Source organism: Hylobates moloch, unplaced genomic scaffold, assembly GCF_009828535.3.
Source record: "Hylobates moloch isolate HMO894 unplaced genomic scaffold, HMol_V3 SCAFFOLD_22, whole genome shotgun sequence".
Lineage (NCBI taxonomy): Eukaryota > Metazoa > Chordata > Mammalia > Primates > Hylobatidae > Hylobates > Hylobates moloch.
This window is the reverse complement of record NW_026652297.1, coordinates 27,220,683-27,245,091: the sequence shown is the minus strand read 5'-3', so window position 1 is coordinate 27,245,091 and position 24,409 is coordinate 27,220,683. Positions and strand designations below refer to the sequence as shown.

The window sequence follows — 24,409 nt, the reverse complement described above, 5'->3', positions numbered from 1 at the left end:
AAAAAAAAAAAGAGCATCTCATTTAGAATTACTTCATCAAAAATACTCCTTGTTCAGGAGCCTCCTCTGGGAGATTCCTGATGGCTTTGTGTCACACGAATGGATTCGTGAAAACCTGTATGGATTATTGCCTGAGTTTATTCTTAGGGAACCTCAGGGTTCCACACATCTATAAGTAAACTGGTTGTAGAAAAACATCTAGAGTCCGGGTGCAATGGCTCACGCCTGTCATCCCAGCACTTTCGGAGGCCTAGTCAGGAGGATTGCTTGAGCCCTGGAGTTCGAGATCAGCCTGGGCAACTTAGTGAGACCTCCTTTCCACTAAAAATAAAAAAAATTAGCCAGGTGTGGTGGCGCATGCCTGTACCCCCAGCTAATTGGGAGCTGAGGTGGGAGAATCACTTGAGCCCAGGAGATTGAGGCTGCAGCCAGCCATGATTGAGAAACTGCACTCTAGCCTGAGTGACAGAGCAAGACCCTGTCTCAAAATAAAATTAAAAAAAACAACAACAGAAAAAAACAAGCCGGGTGCTGTGGCTCATGCTTGTAATCCCAGCACTTTGGGAGACCAGGGTGGGCGGATCACCTGAGGTCGGGAGTTCGAGACCAGCCTGACCCACATGGAGAAACCTCATCTCTACTAAAAGTACAAAATTAGCCGGGCTTGGTGACGCATGCCTATAATCCCAGCTACTTGGGAAGGCTGAGACAGGAGAATTGCTTCAACCTGGGAGGTGGACGTTGTGGTGAGCCGAGATCGCACCATTGCACTCCAGGCTGGGCAACAAGAGCAAAACTCTGTCTCAAAAAAAAAAAAAAACAAAAACCATCTAGAGCCTAGTAGAAGAACTTCTTGGCTTATGATTGCCAGCGTCAGAACACTTTGGGGTTATTCCTTAACCATAATTGATGCTACCATCTTGGAATCTGACCCACTGCTGGATCAAGGATTGCTGTTATAAAGGATACTCTGTTAACTCCCTTCCTTCATTAAAAAACAAAAACAAAAACAAAAAACCCTGAAAAGACATCTGGCAAGAATAGACATCTGCTGAAAAGAAATACAACTGTTTTTTGGCTGGCAGTTCTTAGCATACTTAGCTGAAAGCTGATAAAGGACCTGTGGATCACTCCCAACCACTGATTTTTTTTCCACTATTTAAAAAAAAAAAAAAAAGAAAAAGGCCGGGCACAGTGGCTCACGCCTGTAATCCCAGCACTTTGGGAGGCTGAGGCGGGCGGATCATGAGGTCAGGAGATCCAGACCATCCTGGCTAACACGGTGAAACCCCGTCTCTACTAAAAATACGAAAAATTAGCCGGGCGAGTTGGCGGGCACCTGTAGTCCCAGCTACTCGGGAGGCTGAGGCAGGAGAATGGCGTAAACCCCGGGGGGTCGGAGCCTGCAGTGAGCCGAGATCGCGCCACTGCACTCCAGCCTGGGCAACAGCAAGACTCTGTCTCAAAAAAAAAAAAAAAAAAAATAGTCAGTTGAAAGCCACCAATCACGAATGCAATGTTTTTCCACGCATCAAAAACACTATGTCCACATTTAGTGTGTTTGCTATTTCTTGAAGTGAGTTTTGCCCAAATCCGATCCAAGCATCACTGAATGGTAAAGTGCACAGAAGGAACAAAGTAGGAGAGAACACTCATTATAGCATTTTTTTGAACTTCAGTTATTTCACCTTCCACCAAAAATGTCCTAGATGGCTTAGCTGATTAAGAGTATTACAAAGAGATGGCTAAGGTCAAGGTTTTAATCTACTTAATGGCCTGTTTACTTTGCTTAGCTCTGTTCCATGCGGACCACAAGTACACCTCTCTCAAACTTACATTTCTAAATAAAGGTGGACCGAGTAATAAAGCATAAGCGAAACCATCACCGATGACTGGAAGACACAACAGGAACTGCTTGCCATAGAAAGGGAGCATCTCCACCAACACAGAACTTAAAGACATTTCATTTAGTCTTTTTTTTTTTTTGAGACGGAGTCTCACTCTGTTGCCCAGGCGGGAGTGCAGTAGCACGATCTCGGCTCACTGCAGTCTCTGCCCTGGGTTCAAGCGATTCTCCTGCGTCAGCCTCTTGAGTAACTGGGATTACAGGGGCACACCACCATGCCCGGCTAAATTTTCCATTTTTAGTAGAGATAGGGTTTCACACCATGTTGGCCAGGCTGGCCTCAAACTCCTGACCTCAAGTGATCCACCTGCCTTGGCCTCCCAAAGTGCTGGGATTACAGGTGTGAGCCATTGTGCCTGGCTCATTTAGTCTTTTCATTCATTCTTTCCATAGGGTCAGTGCTGACATGACAGAAAGAAACCAGATACGGCCTCCACCCAGAAGGAATTTGGTATGCAAAGAACAGCAATTACAATGCAAGTCCTGTAACTGAGGTATGCAGAGACAGACTCCTGGAAAGGCAGGAGGGGCTGTAGGCAGAAAAGGACATCCAGGTGTCAGGAGCTGAAGGGCAGTGTGAATGCCATTTTCAACAGCAAATGGCGTAGTAGTGAGGGAATGCAAATTAAACGACCAACACGAGCCACTTCATATATTATTCTTGTTTTAACAAAGGAAGGACTAACAGGCATTTGAAAATCTCTAATGGAGGTAGTCATAAGATTGAACCAACTTTTTATCTTACTGGTCATTTCTGTTGTCAAAGAAAAACAGATCCCTGACCCTACAACTAAATTGGCATGAGAATAGCTTTAGCATTTTAAGTCTCATTGACAGAGGACTGTTCCCTGTAAGATACAGAAATGTGGCTTAAACAAACTAAGCACATGTTACCAGTTTCAAGTTTATATAAGAGAAAACAGAGTGATAGAAAAGTCTTCTTGGAAACACCAAAATTCTTTTATCATGCAACACAGTGAGATCACAGCCTCTGAAAGAGATAAACTAATCAATTTTGGCCAGGCTTGGTGATCTGCACCTATAATCCCAGCACTTTGGGAGACCAAGAGTTCAAGGCTAGCTTGGGCAATGTAGCAAGATGTTTCTATAAAATAAAAAAATTAAAAAATTAATCAGGCATGGTAGTGCTCGCCTCTAGTCCCAGCTACTCAAAAGGTTAAGGCAGGAAGATTGCTTGAGCCTGGGAGTTCAAGCTCACTCTCTCTCTCTAGATGGACATAAAACTATATCTATAGATACAGTTATCTATCTATGTAGGAAGATAGATATATCTAGAGAGAGAGAGAGAGAGAAAACAATTAGTTTTAAAGTGAGTATAGGCCAGGCACGGTGGCTCATGCCTATAATCCCAGCATTTTGGGAGGCTGAGGCAGGCCGATCACCTGAGGTCAGGAGTTCTGAGACCAGCCTGGCCAACATGGCACAACCCCATCTCTATTAAAACTTCAAAAATCATGGCCGGTGGCTCACGCCTGTAATCCCAGCACTTTGGGAGGCCAAGGCGGGGGGATCACGAGGTCAGGAGATCGAGACCATCCTGGCTAACACGGTGAAACCCTGTCTCTACTAAAAATACAAAAAATTAGCCGGGCGCAGTGGCAGGCACCTGTAGTCCCAGCTACTCGGGAGGCTGAGGCAGGAGAATGGCGTGAACTCAGGAGGCGGAGTTTGCAGTGAGCCAAGATGGTGCCACTGCGCTCCAGCCTGGGTGATAGAGCGAGACTCTGTCTCAAAAAAAAAAACAAAACAAACAAACAAAAAAATTCAAAACTTAGCTAGGCATGGTACGGCATGCCTGTAGTCCCAGCTACTCAGGAAGTGAGGCATGAGAATCGCTTGAACCCAGGAAGCAGAGGCTGCAGTGAACCGAGATCGTGCCACTGCATTCCAGCCTGGGTGACAGAGTGAGACTGTCTCAAAGAAAGAAAAGAGAGTACAAAAGTTTGCTTCTTGGCCTGGCACAATGACTCAAGCCTGTAATCCCAAGACTTTGGGAGGCCAAGGTGGGCAGATCACCTGAGGTCAGGAGTTCGAGACCAGCCTGGACAACATGGCGAAACCCCATCTCTACTAAAAATACAAAATTTAGCCAGGCGTGGTGGTGGGCACCTGTAATCCCAGCTACTCGGGAGGCTGAGGCAGGAGAATCTCTTGAACCTGGGAGGCGGAGGTTGCAGTGAGCTGAGATCGCACCACTGCACTCCAGCCTGGGCAACAAGAGCAAAACTCTGTCTCAATAACAACAACAACCAGCCAGGCGCGGTGGCTCACGCTTGTAATCCCAGCACTTTGGGAGGCCGAGGCGGGCGGATCACGAGGTCAGGAGATCCAGACCATCCTGGCTAACACGGTGAAACCCCGTCTCTGCTAAAAATATTAAAAAAAAAAATCAGCCGGGCGTGGTGGCGGGCACCTGTAGTCCCAGCTACTCGGAGAGGCTGAGGCAGGAGAATGGCGTGAACCTGGGAGGTGGAGCTTGCAGTGAGCCGAGATCGCGCCACTGCACTCCAGCCTGGGTGACAGAGCGAGACTCCGTCTCAAAACAACAACAACAACAACAACAACAACAAAACCTCCTTCTAAAATCCCAGTCAAATGTTAAACCAGACCTGGTAAAACAAAACTTTGTACGTCAGTGAGACACCATCGCCACCTTGTGTTCAACAGCCTTCATTACATCCACATTTATTGCAAATGATCACGTGGAATTCTCAACAATTACAGAATATAGCTTTATTTATAGAATCTTACAAATAAAACATTTACAGTCCACATAAGTTAATTTTCTTTTCTAATTTCTTCTCATACACCTGAGTTATTTAAAAAAATACTGTGATGGAACTGCAGAACTGTAAAGGGAAATATGAACAGTAAAATCCTAACCTCTCTTGCAAAAATCAGACAACTTTGTTTTAAAGCAGATGCCCAGCATATTGTCATCTCTTTGGAAGAGGACTTACTATACTCAGCTCTTATGCTACCCAAACAGAGAAGCCTTCTTTTTAAAACCCAAGGTTAAGGACCAGTGAAGAATAGCTCCAGTTTGACACTAGACACAAAATACCTTTGGGGGCAAAGACAGGGGCAAGTTGCGTGCCGGTGGTGAGGTGAGAAGGAGCAGAACCCCTGTCCCTGTCTCACTGTTCCTGCACGTGACATACACGTTCCTTGCTAACTTATTAATAGGAGCTGGTGCATCTGGAAAACGAGGTTGAAGCTGCTAATGCCAGGGGTGAAAAAGTCCTCCCACTGACTCGCTACTCCTTAGACTTCTAATATGTACAAATGCTTGAAACAGCAAATTCAACACCTAAAAATCAAAAGACATTGCCAATTTTCGACTCACGAGGCAAAGCTGTTGCCACAATCAGTGGCGACTCAAGTCAGACGACGTGAGCGTCTCCACCCCTCCTAAGCTCCAACTAGGACTGACCTCTGCGCCAATTACAGTTTAAAGAGGATTTCCCTTTGTGGCAGCTGTCTATGGAAGGAAATTTCTTAAGGTAATATAGGTGTGCACAAAAAGGGAAAACACCCTATTTCATTTTTCAATTTGTTAAAGATTATAGTTTTGAGCTCCTCTCCTAAACTAGAAATCCACTAACTCTAACTTAGTATTCTACTCCAAGACAAAGGGTATTATGTTTAAGGAAAGATAGGATCTATTGGGAATGCTAAAATTATAAATTTAATACATCAATGCGAGTTAGGTTAAAGCAAAATCTTCCAGAGTCTTCAACTTTGAGTTATTTTCTGCTAGCTCCTGAAAGCAGCTTGAGAAAAATAAAACAGAAAAGACAAAGAACCGTTTAAAAACAGCAATAATAATGACAATATAAAAAGTTAGATTCCAACATTCAAGGAATTGGTTCTTTGGTAAAACTGGACCATAATCCTACCAGGAAATCCGTCCCGATATTTCATCTAGAATCTCCATCACTGAAATTTTCCCTCTTCAGTGTATTCTCAAATGTATTGAGGCCAACAGGCAAGATAAAAACAAAACTTAAAGTATCACCAGCAGTTTTCCTGCTCATGTTCTTTTCAAGAATATTCCTGGTTTGACAGATGTCTCTCAAGAAGAGAAAACAAAATGGATGCTGCTTGTGATTACTGAGAGTGGACAGTTTTTCTATGTAAGAGAAAAGCTCAGGCATTGGTAGTGAACCAGTACTCCTGTCAGCCATGCACATGAATCGGTTTGCAAACATGGCCCCTGGGCTCCAGCTGTGGGCACCACTAAGAAAGGCTTCTGGAGAGACAGGCTCCCCAAAGTGGCTAAAGAATCTCACATTATCAATATGATAATAATAAATCAATTCACCTAGTGAACCTGGAGAAGAGCTCCCCTTGAAGCCAGAACTCGGAGGCAAGGGCTCCACAGTGCCTGAGGCTGGCCTACGGTTTTGCAGACAAGTTATCTCCATCCATTTTCTGGAGAGAGTTAGAGCAATTCATATTCAGTTCAATGCAGGATTCAACTTTTTTGCAAGGAAGCAGTAACCTAGATGGGTCATTTAAAACCCATCTGTAGCGTAATCATTAGGCCTGCCATTCTGCAAACATCTGCAATGCCCTAAGTGAAGTTTGTGCCCTTACATTTCAGAGACCCCCTATTAGTCATGCTTTGATTTATGGAAGCGGCAAATCCTAAATTTTGCCTGCACTGATTCCATTTCTGATTACCCTTGTCTAAGTACAGCATAAATGGCACCCCATTTCTACAAGTCAGCTTGCCACTCTGCAGATGTCTCAACCCGGGGGAGGATAGTTTGTGCAGTCTCCCCTCTAACACAGAGGTCTCAGATGTGCTCAGAATGTGCTTCTAGGAGGCAGCTACAAAGTCTCTTAGAAGATGGCAGTGGGGAAGAGGAGGTCAAAATCACAGCCAAACCAACTGTTTTCTTGCAGACAGCCTGAGCCTCCATTCTGTCAGTGTTAACCTGAAAGAAGAGGTCCAGGCAGCCACACCGCCACGTTAGCTCACTTGGACAGCCACGAAACACCAGGTGCTGTTACAAAATCAATACCCAGCATCTCAGTAGGAACAAGTGAACATCCTGACGAGACACACAGCAGTGGTTCTACTTCCTCTCCTATTCAGGATGAACCTTGCCTCGCCTCTCACCCTGCTCATGTGTTCTGACTTCAGGTTCTCTTTGAGAAAAGTAATAGGCAATTAAACAGACTTTGAAAAAATGGGAAGGCTTCCTGTCTCCTGTCTCTTCTACTGGCCAGCTGGAGGTCCAAGGTGCCCAGCTAGAGTCATAGGCCCCACACTATGGATTCAACTCTTGATATTTCTAGCCAAGTTATAACCACTGGCTCTATTTTTGCATTGTTGGGTAAAGGATTCAAAACCTTTCAGCACTGGTTCCAAGAGGAGGCCAAGGTAATCACAGAAAAAAGTCAGGCTTGTCTTGTAAGCTGCATTCAGATTCCAGAGTCACTGAGAGAAAAGGAGGTGAGGAGAGGGCAAGAGGCACTAGCTAGTGACTGGTTACCAGGGCAGCTTATTCCTAGGATAGAGCATTTTACAGACGGCTGACATTTGAACGCAGGAATACAGTCTGTGTCAGTTTTTCATAGAACGGCCTCTTCCGTGGTGCATTGTGGATGGTGAGTCCTCGGGCTGGCGATCGGGCAGCCCAGGGCCCGACTTCCAGTCCCACAGGCTCTTGGCAGGGCCCTACCCAATCTGGATCTGTCCTGAATACATGGTGAGGACCACCATGATGGTGAATCCAGTCAGGAGGCCCAGGTTCTGGATGACAAATGGAATCAAGATGCTGCCCTTCCTTTCATCCTCTTGACAGACCTCATTCATCTCAGGGAACTGGGAAAGAAGCAAGAAACAACACAGCTGCAATTCCTTGCTTAATCTTGTAAGCCCAGGGCAATTCAGTGATGGAGATAAAGATCAGGTTGGTTGACAAAGAAAATTAACAGAGCCAGGTGCAGCGGCTCAATAGCGGTCAGGAGTTCGAGACCAGCCTGACCAACATGGTGAAACCCTGTCTCTACTAAAAATATAAAAATTAGCTGGGCATGGTGGTGCAGGCCTGTAGTCCCAGCTACTTGGGAGGCTGAGGCAGGAGAATTGCTTGAACCTGGAAGGCAAGGCTGCAGTGAATGAAGATCACGTCACTGCACTCCTGCCTGGGCAACAGAGCGAGTCTCCATCTCCAAAACAAAACAAAACAAAAAAAAGAAAATTAACAACAGCAGGTACCATGTCTTTACAACTGTCTAGGTAAAACAAAGTACTCAACATGTATGTGGCTCTGGATGAGTTTAGAGGCTGGCTAAAAATACATGTACTCTGATAAAAAATAAACTTTATATTATAGACTGGTTTTTTTCCCCTTTTTTGAGACAGGGTCTCGCTCTTGCCCAGGCTCGAGTGCAGTGGTGCGAACATAGCTCACTGCAGCCTCAAACTCCTGGGCTCGAGCAATTGTCCCACTTCAGCCTCCTGAGTAGCTCCACAGGTGCCTGCCACCATGCCTGGCCTTATTGTGGACTTTAAACACTTGAAGCGGTCTTTTTGTTACCAAGATGTTATTAACAAGCTAGATGCAGTGGCTCACACCTATAATCCCAGCACTTTGAGAGGTTGAGATGGGAGGATCCCTTGAGACCACAAGTTCAAGACCAGCCTAGGCAACATAGAGACCCCATTCTATAAAAATTCAAAACGTTAGCTGGGCCTAGTGGCTGGAGCTTGTAGTCCTAGCTGCTTGGGAGACTGAGGGAGGAAGATCACTTAAGCTCTGGAGTTCAAGGTTGCAGTGACCTATGATCATACACTGCACTCCAGGCTAGGTGAGTGAGGCTCTGTCTATATGATCATACACTGCACTCCAGGCTAGGTGAGTGAGGCTCTGTCTAAAAAAAAAATTAAAGAAAAAGACACACCCAATGCATTGAGATAAAAAAAGAAACAAACCAAAGTATTGCTATTATTGTTTTCGGGGTAATATGATTATGCGTAATTTTCTTTCCTTCCTTCTGTCTCTTATCTATATACAGCCATTCCATAATAATTAATAAAGACCATAGATCAATTATAATCATTTTCTTTAATGACATATGCTAACAAAAACATAAACTTTTCCTCCTTTAAAATCTAATGCCCCCTTAAAAACTGCTGAATGGTAGGTACACCTTAAACAGATGAACTCTGTGGTATGTGAAAGAAAGCTAAGAAAGCTGTTATTAAAAACAAACTACCAGCCATGTGCGGTAGTTCATGCCTGTAATCCCAGCACTTTGGGATGCCAAGGCGGGTGGATCACCTGAGGCCAGGAGTTCGAGACTAGCCTGGCCAATATGGGGAAATCCCACCTCTACTAAAAATACAAAAATTAGCCAGGCGTGGTGGCGCACGTCTGTAATCCCGGCTACTCAGGAGGCTGAGGCAGGCGAATCACTTGAACCTGGGAGGCGGAGGTTGCAGTGAGCTGAGATCATGCCACTGCACTCCAGCCTGGGAGACAGGGTGAGACTCCATCTCAAAAAAATAAAAATAAAAAAAACTACCTACCTAACATCCCCTTAGCCACCCTCCCATCCAGTGAACTGTGGAACACTTACCATATCAGCCAGAGAAATATACAAGAACATTCCTCCAGCCAGCGCAAAAATCCAGTTGGCAGAGAAGTGGCTGCCGGCCAGGATGCCAAAGGCCAGACCCAGGTAGCAGCAGCAGGCAGAAAGGAAGTTGAAGAAGAGAGCCTGTTGGATGCTCATCCCAGCGTTGAGCAGGATGACAAAGTCTCCTACAGCAGGGAGAATGAAAAGGGGAGGGACAAGGAAGGAAGAGTAAGATGGGCATGGTGAACGCACACCTGTCATCCCAGCTACTCGGGAGGCTCAGCTGGGAGGATTGTTTGAGCTCAGGAGTTTGAATCCAGCCTGGCGACAAAGTAAGAGCCAGTCATACAAGGTCGTGGGAGATAGAGAGCACTGATGACATCAGACTGCTAAAAGTGTGGGTGAAAAAAAATCAAGACAGCCCTAGACTCAAGACAGAAGTGACAAGACAGGCCCTTGAACTTCCTGTTCAGGACCCGTCTCCATTTGCCAAACTGGCCGTATACCCAGCCTAGAAGCTGAAAATCTTTCTCAGGATTTTAAAAATAGATGACCAGCTGGCACTGGCCTCCTCATTTCTCTCTGGATTCATAGTGAAACAGAAGGAACCCCCTTCCTCACAACTACCATGGAAACAAAATCAAGCCTGCAAGAAGTTAAGTGTCGAGACCGTGAGAAGTTAAGTGATTTGCCCAAAGTCACAAGTCAATATATGGCAAAGCCAGAACTTGACCCTAAGTCTTCCCTAAAGCCTCTGGAGTAATTACTGGCTTTTTACACTCTCCCTCTGATCAAACTAAGTCCCTCCTACCCCCTGGTTCATCCACCTGCCATGCACCTGCCAGGCACCTGAGCCTTTGGAAGATTAACAGGTTAGAAGAGAGAGCCTTTACTGAGTGCTCAGAATAGCACCTGGCACATGGGAAGTCCCTCTCACCCTTTGTTTTCCTCTAATCCTCACTATAATTCTAAAAGGAGGTGCTCTTATTAACCCCACTGTATAGGTGAGAACTGAGCCAGTGCATATGGGGCTAAAAGGAAACAAACAGCCCTGTAAAAACCCCATCATTTTGAATTATCTATTTAATCGTTAAGAAATGGTGATTAGGCCGGGTTCAGTGGCTCATGCCTGTAATCCCAGCACTTTGGGAGGCTGAGGCGGGCAGATCACGAGGTCAGGAGTTCAAGACCAGCCTGGCCAACGTAGTGAAACCCTGTCTCTACTAAAAATACAAAAAAAAAAAAAAATTTTAGCCGGGTGTGGTGGCAGGCGCCTGTAATCCCAGCTACTTGGGAGACTGAGGCAGGAGAATCGCTTGAACCCAGGAGGTGGAGGTTGCAGTGAGCCAAGATCACACCACTGTACTCCAGCCTGGGCAACAGTGCGAGACTCCGTGTCCAAAAAAAAAAAAAAAAAAGTGATTAGGGTCCATGGAGCTTTAGGAGTGTGTTAAATCACTTACAACAAGCACTGTGAAGACAGGGAGACGGGAGCAAGGAACTAGCCACAGGAAGGGGGCCTGCACCACCACCCGAGGGAGCACCAGTGGAACGGGGGACGCACGCTTACCCAGCTCATGTGGGAACTCCTCACAGAGGATGGCCACCGAGGTGCTGATGCCTTGGAAAACCGACACAGTGAAGGAAGCACCGATGGCCAGGCCGTCGATGAAATTGTGGAGGCCATCGCTCAGAGTGATCATCCAGGCCAGAGTGCCGATGTCAGAGTAGCGGACCCCTTTCAGCCAGTAGCAAGCACTCTGGGAAGCCTGCAGGTCCTAGGAGAAAGCACACCCCCGGGGCCCGCAGAGTCAAAGGCTGGACCATGTGCCCTCAAGGTAAGCCTGAGTCAACCTCTCAGAGGCTCCAGCAAGCAGCTGGTGGCCCACTGACCTGCACAGAGAGCGAGCCCACAATGACCTTCTCGTCCACCATGGGCGCCTTGCCGTCCAGCTCGCTGTTGCAGTGCTGAGGAATCATGTGGTCCAGGTCCCCATTCTGCAGCTTCTCCATCACCCCCTCCTCCTGGTCTTTCTTGGAGGGAAGCGTCTCAGAGGCATAATGGCTGTGTCCATGATGATGCTGGAGGGGTGACAGGGAGGGATCAGCATGACATTCACCAAAACCACATACCTGATTGAGCACCTGCTCCGAGGAAGCGCTTCACACACTGGAAGACCTCAGCCTTACCATCGAAGATGACACAAGCAGGTCACGTGCCCAGAAACGTAGCAAAAGCTATTATATAAAGCCATGGTCGGGCACGGTGGCTCACACCTGTAATCCCAGCACTGTGGGAGGCCGAGGTGGGAGGACTGCTTGAGCTGAGGAGTTTGAGAGCAGCCTGGGCAACGAAGCGAGACCCTGTTTCTAATATCTATATATATAAATCTGCACCAAGTGCGAAGGACCTGGTGTCAGACAGATATCAAAGCTGTCTCCTCGGGGTACATGCTTATTCCAGCAAGGCAGCCACTGCTCAAATATTTAGAGCTCCTCTTTTTTTTTTTTTTTTTTTTTGAGACGGAGTCTTGCTCTGTCCCCCAGGCTGGAGTGCAGTGGCGCATCTCGGCTCACTGCAAGCTCTGCCTCCCGGGTTCACGCCATTCTCCTGCCTCAGCCTCCTGAGTAGCTGGGACTACAGGCGCCCGCCAACATGCCCGGCTAATTTTTTTGTATTTTTAGTAGAGATGGGGTTTCACCGTGTTAGCCAGGATGGTCTCGATCTCCTGACCTCGTGATCCGCCCGCCTCGGCCTCCCAAAGTGCTGGGATTACAGGCTTGAGCCACCGCGCCTGGCCTAGAGCTCCTCTTTTGCAATGGCTAATCTCACTCAATTCAGCAGCTATTTAGGGAATAACTGTGTGCCAGCCACTAAAGATATCTTTTTGAAACTGTACTATAATAGTCCTGTTTCTCTGCGGCCTCATACTTCATACAGAATGAATGCATGTTGTCATGCTCTTCTCCCCATCCTGTAAAGATACAAATATATTAAGGAAATAATCCAGAACAAAACAAAGGGGATAAACTACTGCTTAGTAGAAGGCACTCTGGCCAGATCTAGTTTCTGGTCTGGCCTCACTTCTGGCCAAATATCCTCAGGAGGTGAAATGGGATTGTCTCCTCAAGAAATTAGAGTTTCATGGAAATTGTGATATTGGGCTAAGACCATCACCACCATCACCACCACCACCACCACCACCACCACTGCCACCACCACCACCACCGCCGCCACCACCACCACCGCCGCCGCCGCCGCCACCACCACCGCCGCCGCCGCCACCACCACCGCCGCCGCCACCGCCACCACCACCACCACCACCACCACAATACGTCGACATTTTTTTAGATGGGTGCTTTCCCTAGAAGAGCTTTCTTCAGCAACAAATGGGCCTCACCTCATTTTTCTGCTTAAGAAGAATCTTCAAGATCTTCTCTGTGAAAAAGAAAAGATAAAAGCCCCCAAACACCACTGCAGACTTGGAGACATAATAATCTTCCAGAGGGTTGAAACCAAAAGCCTGTGGACCCAGGAAAAGAAAATGAGTTTTAAAGAAAATAAAGCATCTTTACTGGTCCCCCTCTTATCTCTTAACTAGTTCCTTGACTCTAGGAAAAGAGAGAGGCATACTGGAGTAACTCTGCCATCTACCCATCCTCTTTCCAGCAAAAATCTAGTCCTTGGTGTTTCCCTGATGTGACATCACTAAACCTGCCAGGTTCTTCTCAAGCTTATTTGCTGATGCAAAAGACTGATCATCTGTAGAGTTTTAATCCCAGAAAGAAAAACCTCCGATATGGTTTTCCACTTTTGATTTCTCTTGGTGCTTTGCTATGAACGCATCCTCTGCCAGCAGATTTCATATTGAAGGAGTAGACACTTGTATTTATTTTCATCTTATCTAGTGTTCCTGGCTGACCTGCCTGTAAACACAAAGGGAGATGGCGTAATTATACTTTCTAAAACGGGAAATCCATTTCCCAGTTAAATAATAAGAATTGCAGCGTCTTCCTGACCGCAGACCTCCCAGTGACCACAGAACCAAGAAAGTGCACTGTGTTATTGCGAGCATCAATTTTTGGGTTTTGTTTTGAGTGCTTTCTGAAATTGTCACTTACCAAAGAGGGAGGGGAGAACCCACTGGGAAGAGGACAGGAGTAGAAATCAAGAGAATTCTGTCCTAGGTTAAGCTCCTGATTTATGGTGGGTTCTTGTGAACGCATCTAATGACCTGGCCGGGCACGGTGGCTCATGCACTTTAGAGGACCGAGGTGGGTGGATCACTTGAGGCCAGGAGTTTTGAGACCAGCCTGGCCAACATGGCAAAACCCCAACTCTACTAAAAAAAAAAAAAAAATACAAAAATTATCTGGGCCTGGTGGCACACCTGTAATCCCAGCTACTTGGGAGTATGAGGCAGGCGAATGGCTTGAACCCAGGAGGCAGAGATTGCAGTGAGCCGAGATCACACCACTGCACTCCAGTCTGGGTGACAGAGTGAGACTGTCTCAAAAACAAAAAAAAAAGTATCTAAAGACTTGCTCCTATTTTATTTTTAAAATTTTTTGTGGGTACATAGGAGGTATATATATTTACGGGGTTGTTCCTCCATTTTCTGATGGGAAATGGGCCTTGAATAAACTTCAGCCCTCTCATGAATTAGTCCAAAATCAAAGTTGATCCCAATTTCAAGCAACTCTGGGCTGTTTGTTGCCTTTCTGTTTTAAAGGGGCCAAGGTGAATCACCACCCTCCAGGGAAACAACACTTTCATGTTGACTTTCCAGGGGAGTCAAATAATCTTGGGGGAAAAGTGAAGTGAAAATAGGCAACTGACACTTCTCTGCAAAAAGCCACAAAGGATGGTGAATACAAAATCACGGGTTGAGCTTCAGAAATCCCAAAAGCTGGGTTCTCGGCTCAGGGATATGCGCTTTTGTGCAGGTCAGATTCCAACGTGGTAAAACGTTACTTGTTCTATTGATGCCATGGAGTTAACCTAAGGATCCACTAGGAGGGAGCCAACTGACATTTCAGAAAACACCAAGTGTTGTAAGAGGCACATGCAGTCATCTCTGCTTCAACTGCGGCTCTGTCCAGGCCTGCGAGACCACCCACAGGGAGACGTCTTGTGCTTATTGTAATTAATGGGTCTGCTGAGGGGATTACACCAAATTAGATGAACCATCAGTTCCTTCTTTTGTGGCAAGTTTTCTCATGAACTTATTAGGCAAAGGTACCGTCAAGGTATATAAAACCAGACAGTGTTTGACTTGCATTGCCTTTGCCCCAAAACTCCCTATGGACAATCTTTTTACTGAGACCTATGGGTTCTGATGATGTGGGGGTTTGTTTGTTTGTCTGTTTGTTTTGAGACGGAGTCTCACTCCGTCACCCAGGCTGGAGTGCAGTGGTGCAATCTCGGCTCACTGCAACCTCCATCTCCTGGGTTCAAGTGATTCTTGTGCCTCCCCAATAGCTGAGATTACAGGCATGTGCTACCACGTCTGGCTAATTTTTGTATTTTTAGTACAGACAGGGTTTCACCATGTTGGCCGGGCTGGTCTTGAACTCCTGACCTCAAACGATCCACCTGCCTCAGCCTCCCAAAGTGCTGGGAATACAGGCGTAAGCCACTGCACCTGGCTGATGATGTGTTTTAAACTTCTCTGCACCTAAAGCCTCAATCTGAGCACCACAACTGAGCCAGAGTGAGCTCGCTACACTGCATCTTTTCACCCCACATCAGACAGACTTTCTGCACCAGGCACTCAGTGCTGCCGAAGACTCACTCATTCCACCCTCACAACATTGTCCTGAGGCCGGTCTATTGCTTTCCCCATTTCACATCTGAAGAAACAGAGGCAGTGCGAGGTCAGTGGTGTGCCTAGGGTTACAGAGCCTACTGATAGCAGAGCTGAGATTTGAACCCAGCTCTTCAGCCTATGCTAGGCTGCCTCTCCTAGTTCACACCTAAGTTCTAGCTTCACTTTCCAAAAGGAAAGGGCCTCCAGGTGCCCTCTCTATGCCTTCTATCCAAACGGAGGTCCTCCCACTGTGCCCGCCGGCGTGCTCCGGGGTGAAGGCCCTGGCTTGCCATACCTCCGGGATGAGCTGGAAGAGGGCGTTGGAGTAGAGGGTTCCAATCGCCAGAGCTATGAAGTAGAGCAGCAGCCTCTTGTAAAAGGTCTTCTTCATGAAGGGCACCACGCTGGCCCCCAGGAGGGAGCAGAGGGAGATGACGGTCACACAGAGGAGACCGTATCCCCACACTGCCGTGCGGAGGGAGGGCCAGCCCCACCCAGGACAGGGAGAGAAGGCACACGCCCCATTGCACAGCAACCACCATTTAGGGGGAGGAAGGTGGAGCAGATAGGGAGGTCGCAAGGAAAAGTTTGGTGGATATTAACGGAACAAAAAAGAAAAATCAGAGAGAGACAAGTAGGGAGGGAGAGAGAAATAGAAAATTTGTTAGTGATTCACATCTGATGAAATTTCCTTCAATCAGTTCAGAAGAAAGAGGAATTCAAGGTGGCCTTGGAACCCTGTGACTTCTGCCCCTGTGGCCACTGGTGGCCCCAAATCATTCCTGCCAGTGGTGTGACTGGCAGGGCAGGGTGCTGCCTCATCACACACCCGAGGTCTGCCCAGACCTATCACAGATGCTGTCCAGGACACACTTTGGACTCGAGGGCTCTCTTTATAGGACATGCAAGCATGTGGAAAGAGGCTGATCACTCTGGGGCTGCGTTTGATTCTGCATGTCCAATTTATACAGCACAGGCTCGGGTGACACCATGACCACTTGGTTTGCTTTTGCAAGATACAACCAAGCCAGATGTGCAGGGCAGAAGGGATGGAGAACGATTAATTAATGCCCAATGCCCATAAAATTCAGTGTCTTAACCTCTCAACTTCTTTGCTCATTTCCATGTGCTCTGAGAGGGGCTCAAGCATAGAGAACAGAGTTCCAGGAACACCCTGTCACAAAAATATTTCCTTGGACATTTCCCAGTTGTGACACTCCGTCCAGGCCCAAAAGAGGGCAAGACAGAACCAGACCAGGATGAGACACTCCCTGGCAGGCCACAGGGGCGGAGCACACACAAATACAGTATTTCCATTCCAGCAGGTCACAAGGCATTTCATTTCAAATCTTTAGAAAATTAATATATTCCATTGCTGGAGCTGAAAAAATAGCCCAAGTTGAGGCCTCCCCTGCAAAGTGTTTGTCAGATCCATGCAGAATTTTGAGATGGCACCAAGATGGTTCACATTCAACCAGGAAGAACAGGCAAGGCATGGCATCCCATCTGCTGTCTTTTCTGGGTGAGTCTTTTGACTGGTAAAGCCTGAGAAGCAGCTGACATGGGATCTTTGTGAAGGGCAGCATCCACGACTCCCTAATGGGGTCAACCACACGTCTGTGTATCCTCACCCCCCACAGCAGCATCCCTGCCTGAGCTAAAAAAGTGGGCAGACTGTCAACTTGGGTCTTATTTTTATAGCTCCTCTGTGATAACAATTAAACAACAAAATTAACATTTCAAAACAGTCAAGTCAAGGTACCAGGAAGTCAGTCCCATCAGGAAAAAGTCAAGATGCAAGGTACAAAGGGCTGAGTGCCCCTTCCATTTCTCTTGTCATTTTAATTTTGTTTGGTCTTAGTATTTGTTCTATGTTTGGCTCTCTATGCTAGAAATGATGGCCTGCTCAAAATTAAAGAACACTCGCTTTTTAGGCCAATTCTGCCTATCACTTGGTAACCTCTTTTCCTTCCATCTCATTCCAGATGGATAAGCTCTTGGTGCCCAGACCTGAGTACTGCCAGGATTTCTCCTTAGAATACAGCAAGTACTTAGCACCAAAGGCATGGACGGCAGTCGGTAGCTGCAGCTTTCCTTTGATGCCCTATTTATTGGGCTTAAGAAGGGAGGGGACACTGTCAGGTCCCCAGGAGGAGGGAAATTGGAAGAACCTTGCATCTGACAGCATCTGCAGAGGCCAGAGGAGGGAGAGGTGGGCCCTGAGATCCAGAGTTAGAAGTCGTTTGTGGCTTTGATACGAGCGACAGGTTCATTTCTCAGGTGGCAGTCATTGGGTGCCTTGGAGCCCAGGGTAGGGGAGGAGGGGATTGGCTCAGCTGCGCCGCCCCAGGGAAAGAGGACGCGCACGTTTCTGTTCTACTGCACCTCTGGGATGAGCTGGAATAACGCGTTAGACAGCAGCGTTCCAATGGACAGGGCGATGAAGTAAGTGAGCACACGGCTGAAAAACGCTTTCTCCGTGCAGGGCAGGACGAGGACTCCCAGGAGAGAGGCCAGGTTAATCAGTGAGACACTGAGAAAACCAAAGCCCCACACTGTGGAGGAACAAGAACAGACGAGGGCCTCTATTACTGAGGGTGGGGACACTCCTGCTGCCCGGGGCGGGCCCGTTCTGAATTCAGGTGTGATGGGGCAGACCGAGATCCACCAACCCATTAGTAAACATTCGCTGAGTCCATCTCTCGCCAGATGCTGCAGAGAAGCCTAGGGAAACTCCATCAAAATTGCTATCCAAAAGAAACACCTTTTCCATGGAGAGACGGATGCAAACAGCATGGAAGCCTAAAAACCATACAAGTAGGCCAGGTGCAGTGGCGCACGCCTGTAATCCCAGCACCTTGGGAGGCTGAGGTAGGTGAATCACCTGAGGTCAGGAGTTCGAGACCGGCCTAACATGGTGAAACCCCGTCTCTACTAAATACAAAAAATTAGCTGGGCGTGGTGGCGCATGCCTGAAATCCCAGCTACTCAGGAGGTTGAGGCAGGAGAATCGCTTGAACCCAGGAGGCGGAGGTTGCAGTGAGCTGAGATTGCACCACCGTACTCCAGCCTGGGCAACAACAGCGAAAGTCTGTCTCAAAACAAAAAACAACAAAAAAAGCCATACAAGTAAATAATGACAGCATTGAAAACAGGGACTTGTAGTAACACAGACAGTATATTCCGGGTGCCGACACTCAGGCAGCACACGCCGGCCCTATGGGGCTTAGGGCTATCAGGGTGTACACTCACAGCTCATGGCAAGTCCACTGTGGCTATATCAGGGATACTGGGATAGGGAGGGGAAGAAGGATTCAGGGGCCAAGTGCAGCCTCTGGGAGGTCTTAAAGGAAAAACTATAAAACCAAAGTAGGCCAGGTATGGTGGCTCATGCCTGTGATCAGCACTTTGGGAGGCCGAGGCAGGAGGATCACTCGAGCCCAGAAGTTTGAGACCAGCCTGGGTAACATAGTGAGACCATGTCTCTACAAAAAAATTTAAAAATTAGCTGGGCATGGCAGTGCACGCCTGTAGTCCCAGCTACTCAGGAGGCTGAGGCAGGAGGGTCGCTTCAGGCCAAAAGGTCAAGGCTGCAGTGAGCTATGATTGCACCACTAGACTCCAGCCTCGGAGACAGAGCGACATCCTATCTCAAAAAAAAAAAAAAGATTAAAAAAACCAAAGGGTTGGGCCCCCGTGGTTCAACATAAAACAAAAAGCGGACCAAAAAAGGATCCATAGGCCGCTCAAAAAGTCCAACGCTCTGAACATTCGCGAGCTACAGCCCAGGAGTCTGACAATATGCTAGGCCATCCTTGCGAAATACAAAAATTATCCATCCAATCATCGCTCCCGCTCCTGACACTGACAACCTCATCCTGGTCATCAAGGGTAAGGCATTCAGTGAGGAACAGCAGCAGCTCAGCCCAGGGGTCCTTGTGAGACGAGGGCGAGATGGGAGACGGGCTCCTGCTTTCCTGGCCTGGCTCACCTTCAACAGCGCTCGGCCGCCCCTCCTCCGTCTGCTCATTCTCCTCGTTTTCCTGGTTCTCCGAGGTACAGGCCCGGGAATCCAGCTGCTGGAGGATGGTGGGGCAGAACTCCTGCAGCTCGCTGCTCCCAATCCGCGACTGTTCGCTGAAATTGTGGGCAGCGAAGAGGTCTCCAGAACTAAAGCACTGAAACACAAGAAGGGCAGGAAGCTGCTCAGACCCCAAAGGTCAGGCCTTGCCCTGCTAAAACAGCAACCTACTCAGCCTTCTCAGAGGAAAAAAAGAAGACAGAAATGTCCAAATTTCAGGGAATTTGTAGATTCATCTAGTCTAGGGTTGAAGGCAAGGTGTTCCCTAAACTTAAAAAACTAGTAACTAATCCTTATGGCTCAGCCAGCCAGGAAAGTTACACATCATAAGCACAACCGTCGGTAAATGAGTGCCTGAGAAACTTTGGGAATGACAAGATTCCAATCATTGTCACCAAAGTGGCCGGGCATGGTGGCTAACACTGTAATCCCAGCACTTTGGAAGGCCAAGGCTGGAGGATAACTTGAGGACAGAAATTGGAGACCAGCCTGGGCAACATGAGACCCCTTCTTTACAAAAAGTTGAAAAATTAGTGAGGTGTGGCGGCACATACCTGTATTCTCAACTACTGAGGAGGCTGAGGCAGGGGGACTGCTAGAGCCCAGGAGTTGGAGGCTACAGTGAATGAGCTATGATCACACCACTGCACTCCAGCCTGGGTGACAGAGCAATGCCCTGTCTCTTAAAAAAAAAAAAAAAAAAAAAAAGCAAAATATTGTCACTAGGGTATAGTTTCTAGAAAACACCATTCTGGGGCCAAGTGCGGTGGCTCTCGCCTGTAATCCCAGCAGTTTGGGAGACTCAGATGGGCAGATCACTTGAGGTCAAGAGTTCAAAACCAGCCTGGCCAACATGGTGAAGCCCCATCTCTACTAAAAATACAAAAATTAGCTGGGCGTGGTAGCTCACGCCTGTAATCCCAGCTACTCGGGAGGCTGAGGCAGGAGAATCACTTGAACCCAGGAGGCGGAGGTTGCAGTGAGCCGAGATCATGCCACTGCACTCCAGCCTGGGCAGCAGAACGAGACTCCATCCTCCACAAAACAAAAGAGAAAGAAAACACCATTCTGTGTGTGTGCCTGAAGATACAAGCTTTGTACCAAATCTGGCTGCACATCACAATAGCCCAGGGAGCTATTATGTTAAAATGTGGGTTCCAGCTACTTCTCTGAAGCTGAAATGTCTAAGGCTGGGGCTCTGCCAAAACTGTGGTGCTGCCTGATCAGCCCCACACATCCTCAACCATAGGACTGCCCTCAGCCTGAAAGACTTATGTGTTCACAGAGGTTAGGGGAGGAAAACCTGAAGATTCAGGAAAGTGGGCCATGGCCGGCCAGCAGCCGCCGCAGTCACCTTGGGAGGTGGCAGGTAAGTGCTTCTCATGAACCGTTCCTGTGAAATCTGCAGCTCCACTTCTAATTATACTGTCTACACCTACATGCCAGGCCTTTTCTGAGTTCGGTCTCACATGGGCTTATCTCTGAGAGTCAGCCCTCTCGGTGTGCTGCCAAAATAAGTGCCTGGGCTTCTAAGGCTGAAGGCTGGACTCCCGCCACCCCGAGATGCTGCTGCTATCCTGGCGGGTCCTGAGGCTCATGCAGCTGCATCACTCCGCAGGGGCACGGGGGCGTGCTCCTCTCTGGCTCAGCGTCTGATGTGCTCAGGTGTTCTGCATCCACGCCACGTGATTCCCCCATCCCTTTTTTAAATTTTTATTTTTTGAGATGGAGTCTCGCTCTGTCTCCAGGCTGGAGTGCACTGGCATAATCTCCGCTCACTGCGACCTCTGCCTCCTGGGTGTAAGCAATTCTCCTGCCTCAGCCTCTCGAGTAGCTGGGACTACAGGTATCTACCGCCATACCCAGATAATTTTTGTATTTTTAGCAGAGACGGAGTTTCACCGTGTTAGCCAGGATGGTCTCAATCTCCTGATCTCGTGATTCACCTGCCTCGGTCTCCCAAAGTGCTGGGGTTACAGGCGTCAGCCACCATGCCCAGCCCCGCCCACCCCCCAACTTTTGAGGCCTTCACCTCCAGGGTTCAAGTGATTCTCTCACCTCAGCCTCCGGAGTAGCTGGGATTAGAGGCACCTACTACCACACCGGGCTAATTTTTGTATTTTTAGTAGAGATGGGGTTTCACTCTGTTGGCCAGGCTAGTCTCAAACTCCTGATCTCAAGTGATCTGCCTGCCTAGGCCTCCCAAAGTGCTGGGATTACAGGCATGAGCCACCGTGCCCAGCACCCCCGTCCATTTTATCTCCACGCTGCACTCATCTTTCAATGGGCAGCTGGAGGACACCCCATGCTCGAGCCTTCCCTGATGACTGCAGCACACTCATCTCCCCCTCTCATTTCTGCATCCCACAATTACTGTCCAACCCACAAAATGCAATGCTTCATTTCAGTGCCTGCTGACTTTGTCCTCTGTTGGTTGAACTCCCCATCGTGACAGTCAACTCCCTAAATATGACTCATTTTTCTCTATTTCTCACAACACCAGCACAGGGAACAAAGTCGATATATAAAGATTTTGCTGGCTGACTTATATTTGGCTGCCACAAACAGCCCCAGAGTCTGATTAGCAGAGATGATATGGAAGAAAGAACACAGAATCCAAAGACCTGGCGTTCCAGCCCTGGTCTCTGCAGGGACTCACTGCGGGACCCTCGGTGTCCTCTCCTGTAAAACGCAGAGAATCTCACCTGCACCTGGGGGGCCTGCAGGCTCACCCGGGATGGTGTGTAATGGGCTCTGTCAATGGTAAACTCTATGAGAAATACTGTCCTGGGAGCCGTGTTTTCTCAGCATTTCTGAGTCAGTCAAGTGCGGCCCTGAGGAAGACTCTGGGGGCTGAGAACCCCACTTCCAGGCTACCTTTTGTTTTGTTTTGAGACAGAGTCTCGCTCTGTCGCCCAGGCTGGAGTGTGATGGCTCGATCTCGGCTCACTGCAACCTCCACCTCCTGGGTTCAAGCGATTCTCCTGCCTCAGCCTCCTAAGTGGCTGGGATCACAGGCACCCGCCACCATGCCTGGCTAATTCTTGTATTTCTAGTAGAGACGGGGTTTCACCATGTTGGCCAGGCTGGTCTCGAACCCCTGACCTCAGATAATCCACCTGCCTTGGCCTCCCAAAGTGCTGGGATTACAGGCGTGAGCCACTGTGCCCAGCCCCAGCCTGCCTTTTGTTAAGGGCTTCAGAACACCTATGCAGGGGGTCAGAAGGTGCTGCAGAAGACTCAGCATTTGCTGATTCAGACAAGGAGGGAGAAAGAATCAGCCTGTCCACTCTATCATTGAGATTTGTCTGCCTCATCCTACCTCTGCCAAGCTGCCAGGCTGTCGTGGGCCCAACTAGACAGGGAACCCTGAGAGGCCAGAGACGGGACTGAGCAGAGCTGCTGGCTCGCAGGGGAGCCTTACCGTGGAGAGGTTCCTGTGTCCCTGCACGTGCTGGGTGACATTACCCCGGCCCACTCCCACATCCAGGTGGTTGAGCAGGGCCTTCAGCTGCTGCAGAGTAAGGCTGTCACCCTCGCCATAGCGATGTATTAGATCCTGCAGGAAGGAGGCAGCGCTGATAGCCGGTGCGCCCGGGGATGAAGCGTGAGCCTCAGGGGTGGTTCTCCATAAGCCAAGCAGGGTCAGCAGGAGGCAGCTCTGGAAGGCCGGGTGCAGCAGCTTCATGGTGACTGAATAAGCCTGTGAGAGAAAAAGGCAGGTGAAGCTGAGGCCTCTCCCTGTGTGCCGGCAACTGCACCCGGCCCGTCCGCCACACACTAAACACAGTGAGACTATCCCTCAGTCTCTGCCTCTCTGCTCCTTCTTGAATTAGCCTTTGAGAAAAACCCTTCTTTTGAAAGGCCAGAATAAAAACAAATAAAAAGGACAAATTCAACAGTTTTGATTAGATTGAAAAATTAAAAAAAAAAAAAAAAACAGCAATGCGGTTATGATTTTTTTTTTTGAGACGGAGGTTCACTCGTTGCCCAGGCTGGAGTGCAGTGGCACAATCTCAGCTCACTGCAACCTCCGCCTCCTGGGTTCAAGTGATTCTCCTGCCTCAGGCCTCCCGAGTAGCTGGGATTACAGGTGCCCGCCACCACACCCAACTAATTTTTTTCTATATTTAGTAGAGATAGGGTTTCATCATGTTGGCCAGGCTGGTCTCGAACTCGTGACCTCAGGTGATCCACCCACCTCAGCCCCCCAAAGTGCTGGAATTACAGGCGTGAGCCACTGCACCCGGCCAGTTATGATTTTTTAGAAGTCCTTTTAGAGGTACTGAAATAACCATGGATTTGACATCTTATATCTGGGGTCTGCTTCAAAATAATAAAGAAGGCGGTATGAGCACAGGGGTGCGGATGAGACACGATCAGGCATGAGCTGATATTCATTGGAACTAAGTGACGGGTAGATAGGAATTCATCAGACTTTCTGTCTAGTTTTTTTTTTTTTTTTTTTTGAGGCAGTCTTTTTGTCTCCCAGGCTGAAGTGCAGTGGCATGATCTCGGCTCACTGCAACCTCCACCTCCCGGGTTCAAGCAATTCTTCTGCCTCAGCCTCCTGAGGAGCTGGGATTACAGGAATGTGCCATCACGCCTGGCTAATTTTTGTATTTTTAGTAGAGATGGGGTTTCACCATGTTGGCCCGCTCGTCTCAAACTCCTGGGCTCAAGTGATCCACCCACCTCGGCCTCCCAAACTGCTGGGATTATAGGTGTCAGCCACTGTGCCTGGCCCTGTCTACTTTTATATATGTTTGAAATGCTCTGAAATAAAGCTATTAAAAAATAAACATCGGCTGGGCACTGTGGCTCATACCTGTAATCCCAGCACTTTGGGAGGCTGAGGTGGGTGGATCACAAGGTCAGGAGTTCGAGACCAGCTTAGCCAACATGGTGAAATCCCATCTCTACTAAAAATACAAAAAATTAGCCAGGCATGGTGGTGCACATCTGTAATCCCAGCTACTCAGGAGGCTGAGGCAG

The 24,409-nt window shown here is 48.2% G+C and overlaps 1 protein-coding gene across 4 annotated transcripts in view; it reads right to left on the bottom strand.

Annotated features, from left to right (window-relative positions):
- Positions 1–4,586: 4,586 nt before the first annotated feature.
- Positions 4,587–24,409, bottom strand: part of SLC39A14 (solute carrier family 39 member 14) — a 55,384-nt gene continuing 35,561 nt past the window's right edge. For 3 of the 4 annotated variants that reach the window (XM_032143572.2, XM_058433519.1, XM_032143571.2), the window contains 8 exons: positions 22,839–23,117; positions 19,325–19,511; positions 15,629–15,798; positions 12,925–13,047; positions 11,417–11,605; positions 11,094–11,301; positions 9,524–9,708; positions 4,587–7,763 (listed from right to left, as the gene is read on the bottom strand). In XM_032143572.2, the coding sequence (XP_031999463.1) occupies positions 7,617–7,763; positions 9,524–9,708; positions 11,094–11,301; positions 11,417–11,605; positions 12,925–13,047; positions 15,629–15,798; positions 19,325–19,511; positions 22,839–23,102 (1,473 nt within the window). In that variant the 5' untranslated portion in view covers positions 23,103–23,117 and the 3' untranslated portion in view covers positions 4,587–7,616. The remainder of the gene's footprint in view (positions 7,764–9,523; positions 9,709–11,093; positions 11,302–11,416; positions 11,606–12,924; positions 13,048–15,628; positions 15,799–19,324; positions 19,512–22,838; positions 23,118–24,409) is intronic. The other variant, XM_058433520.1, reaches the window with a different exon arrangement.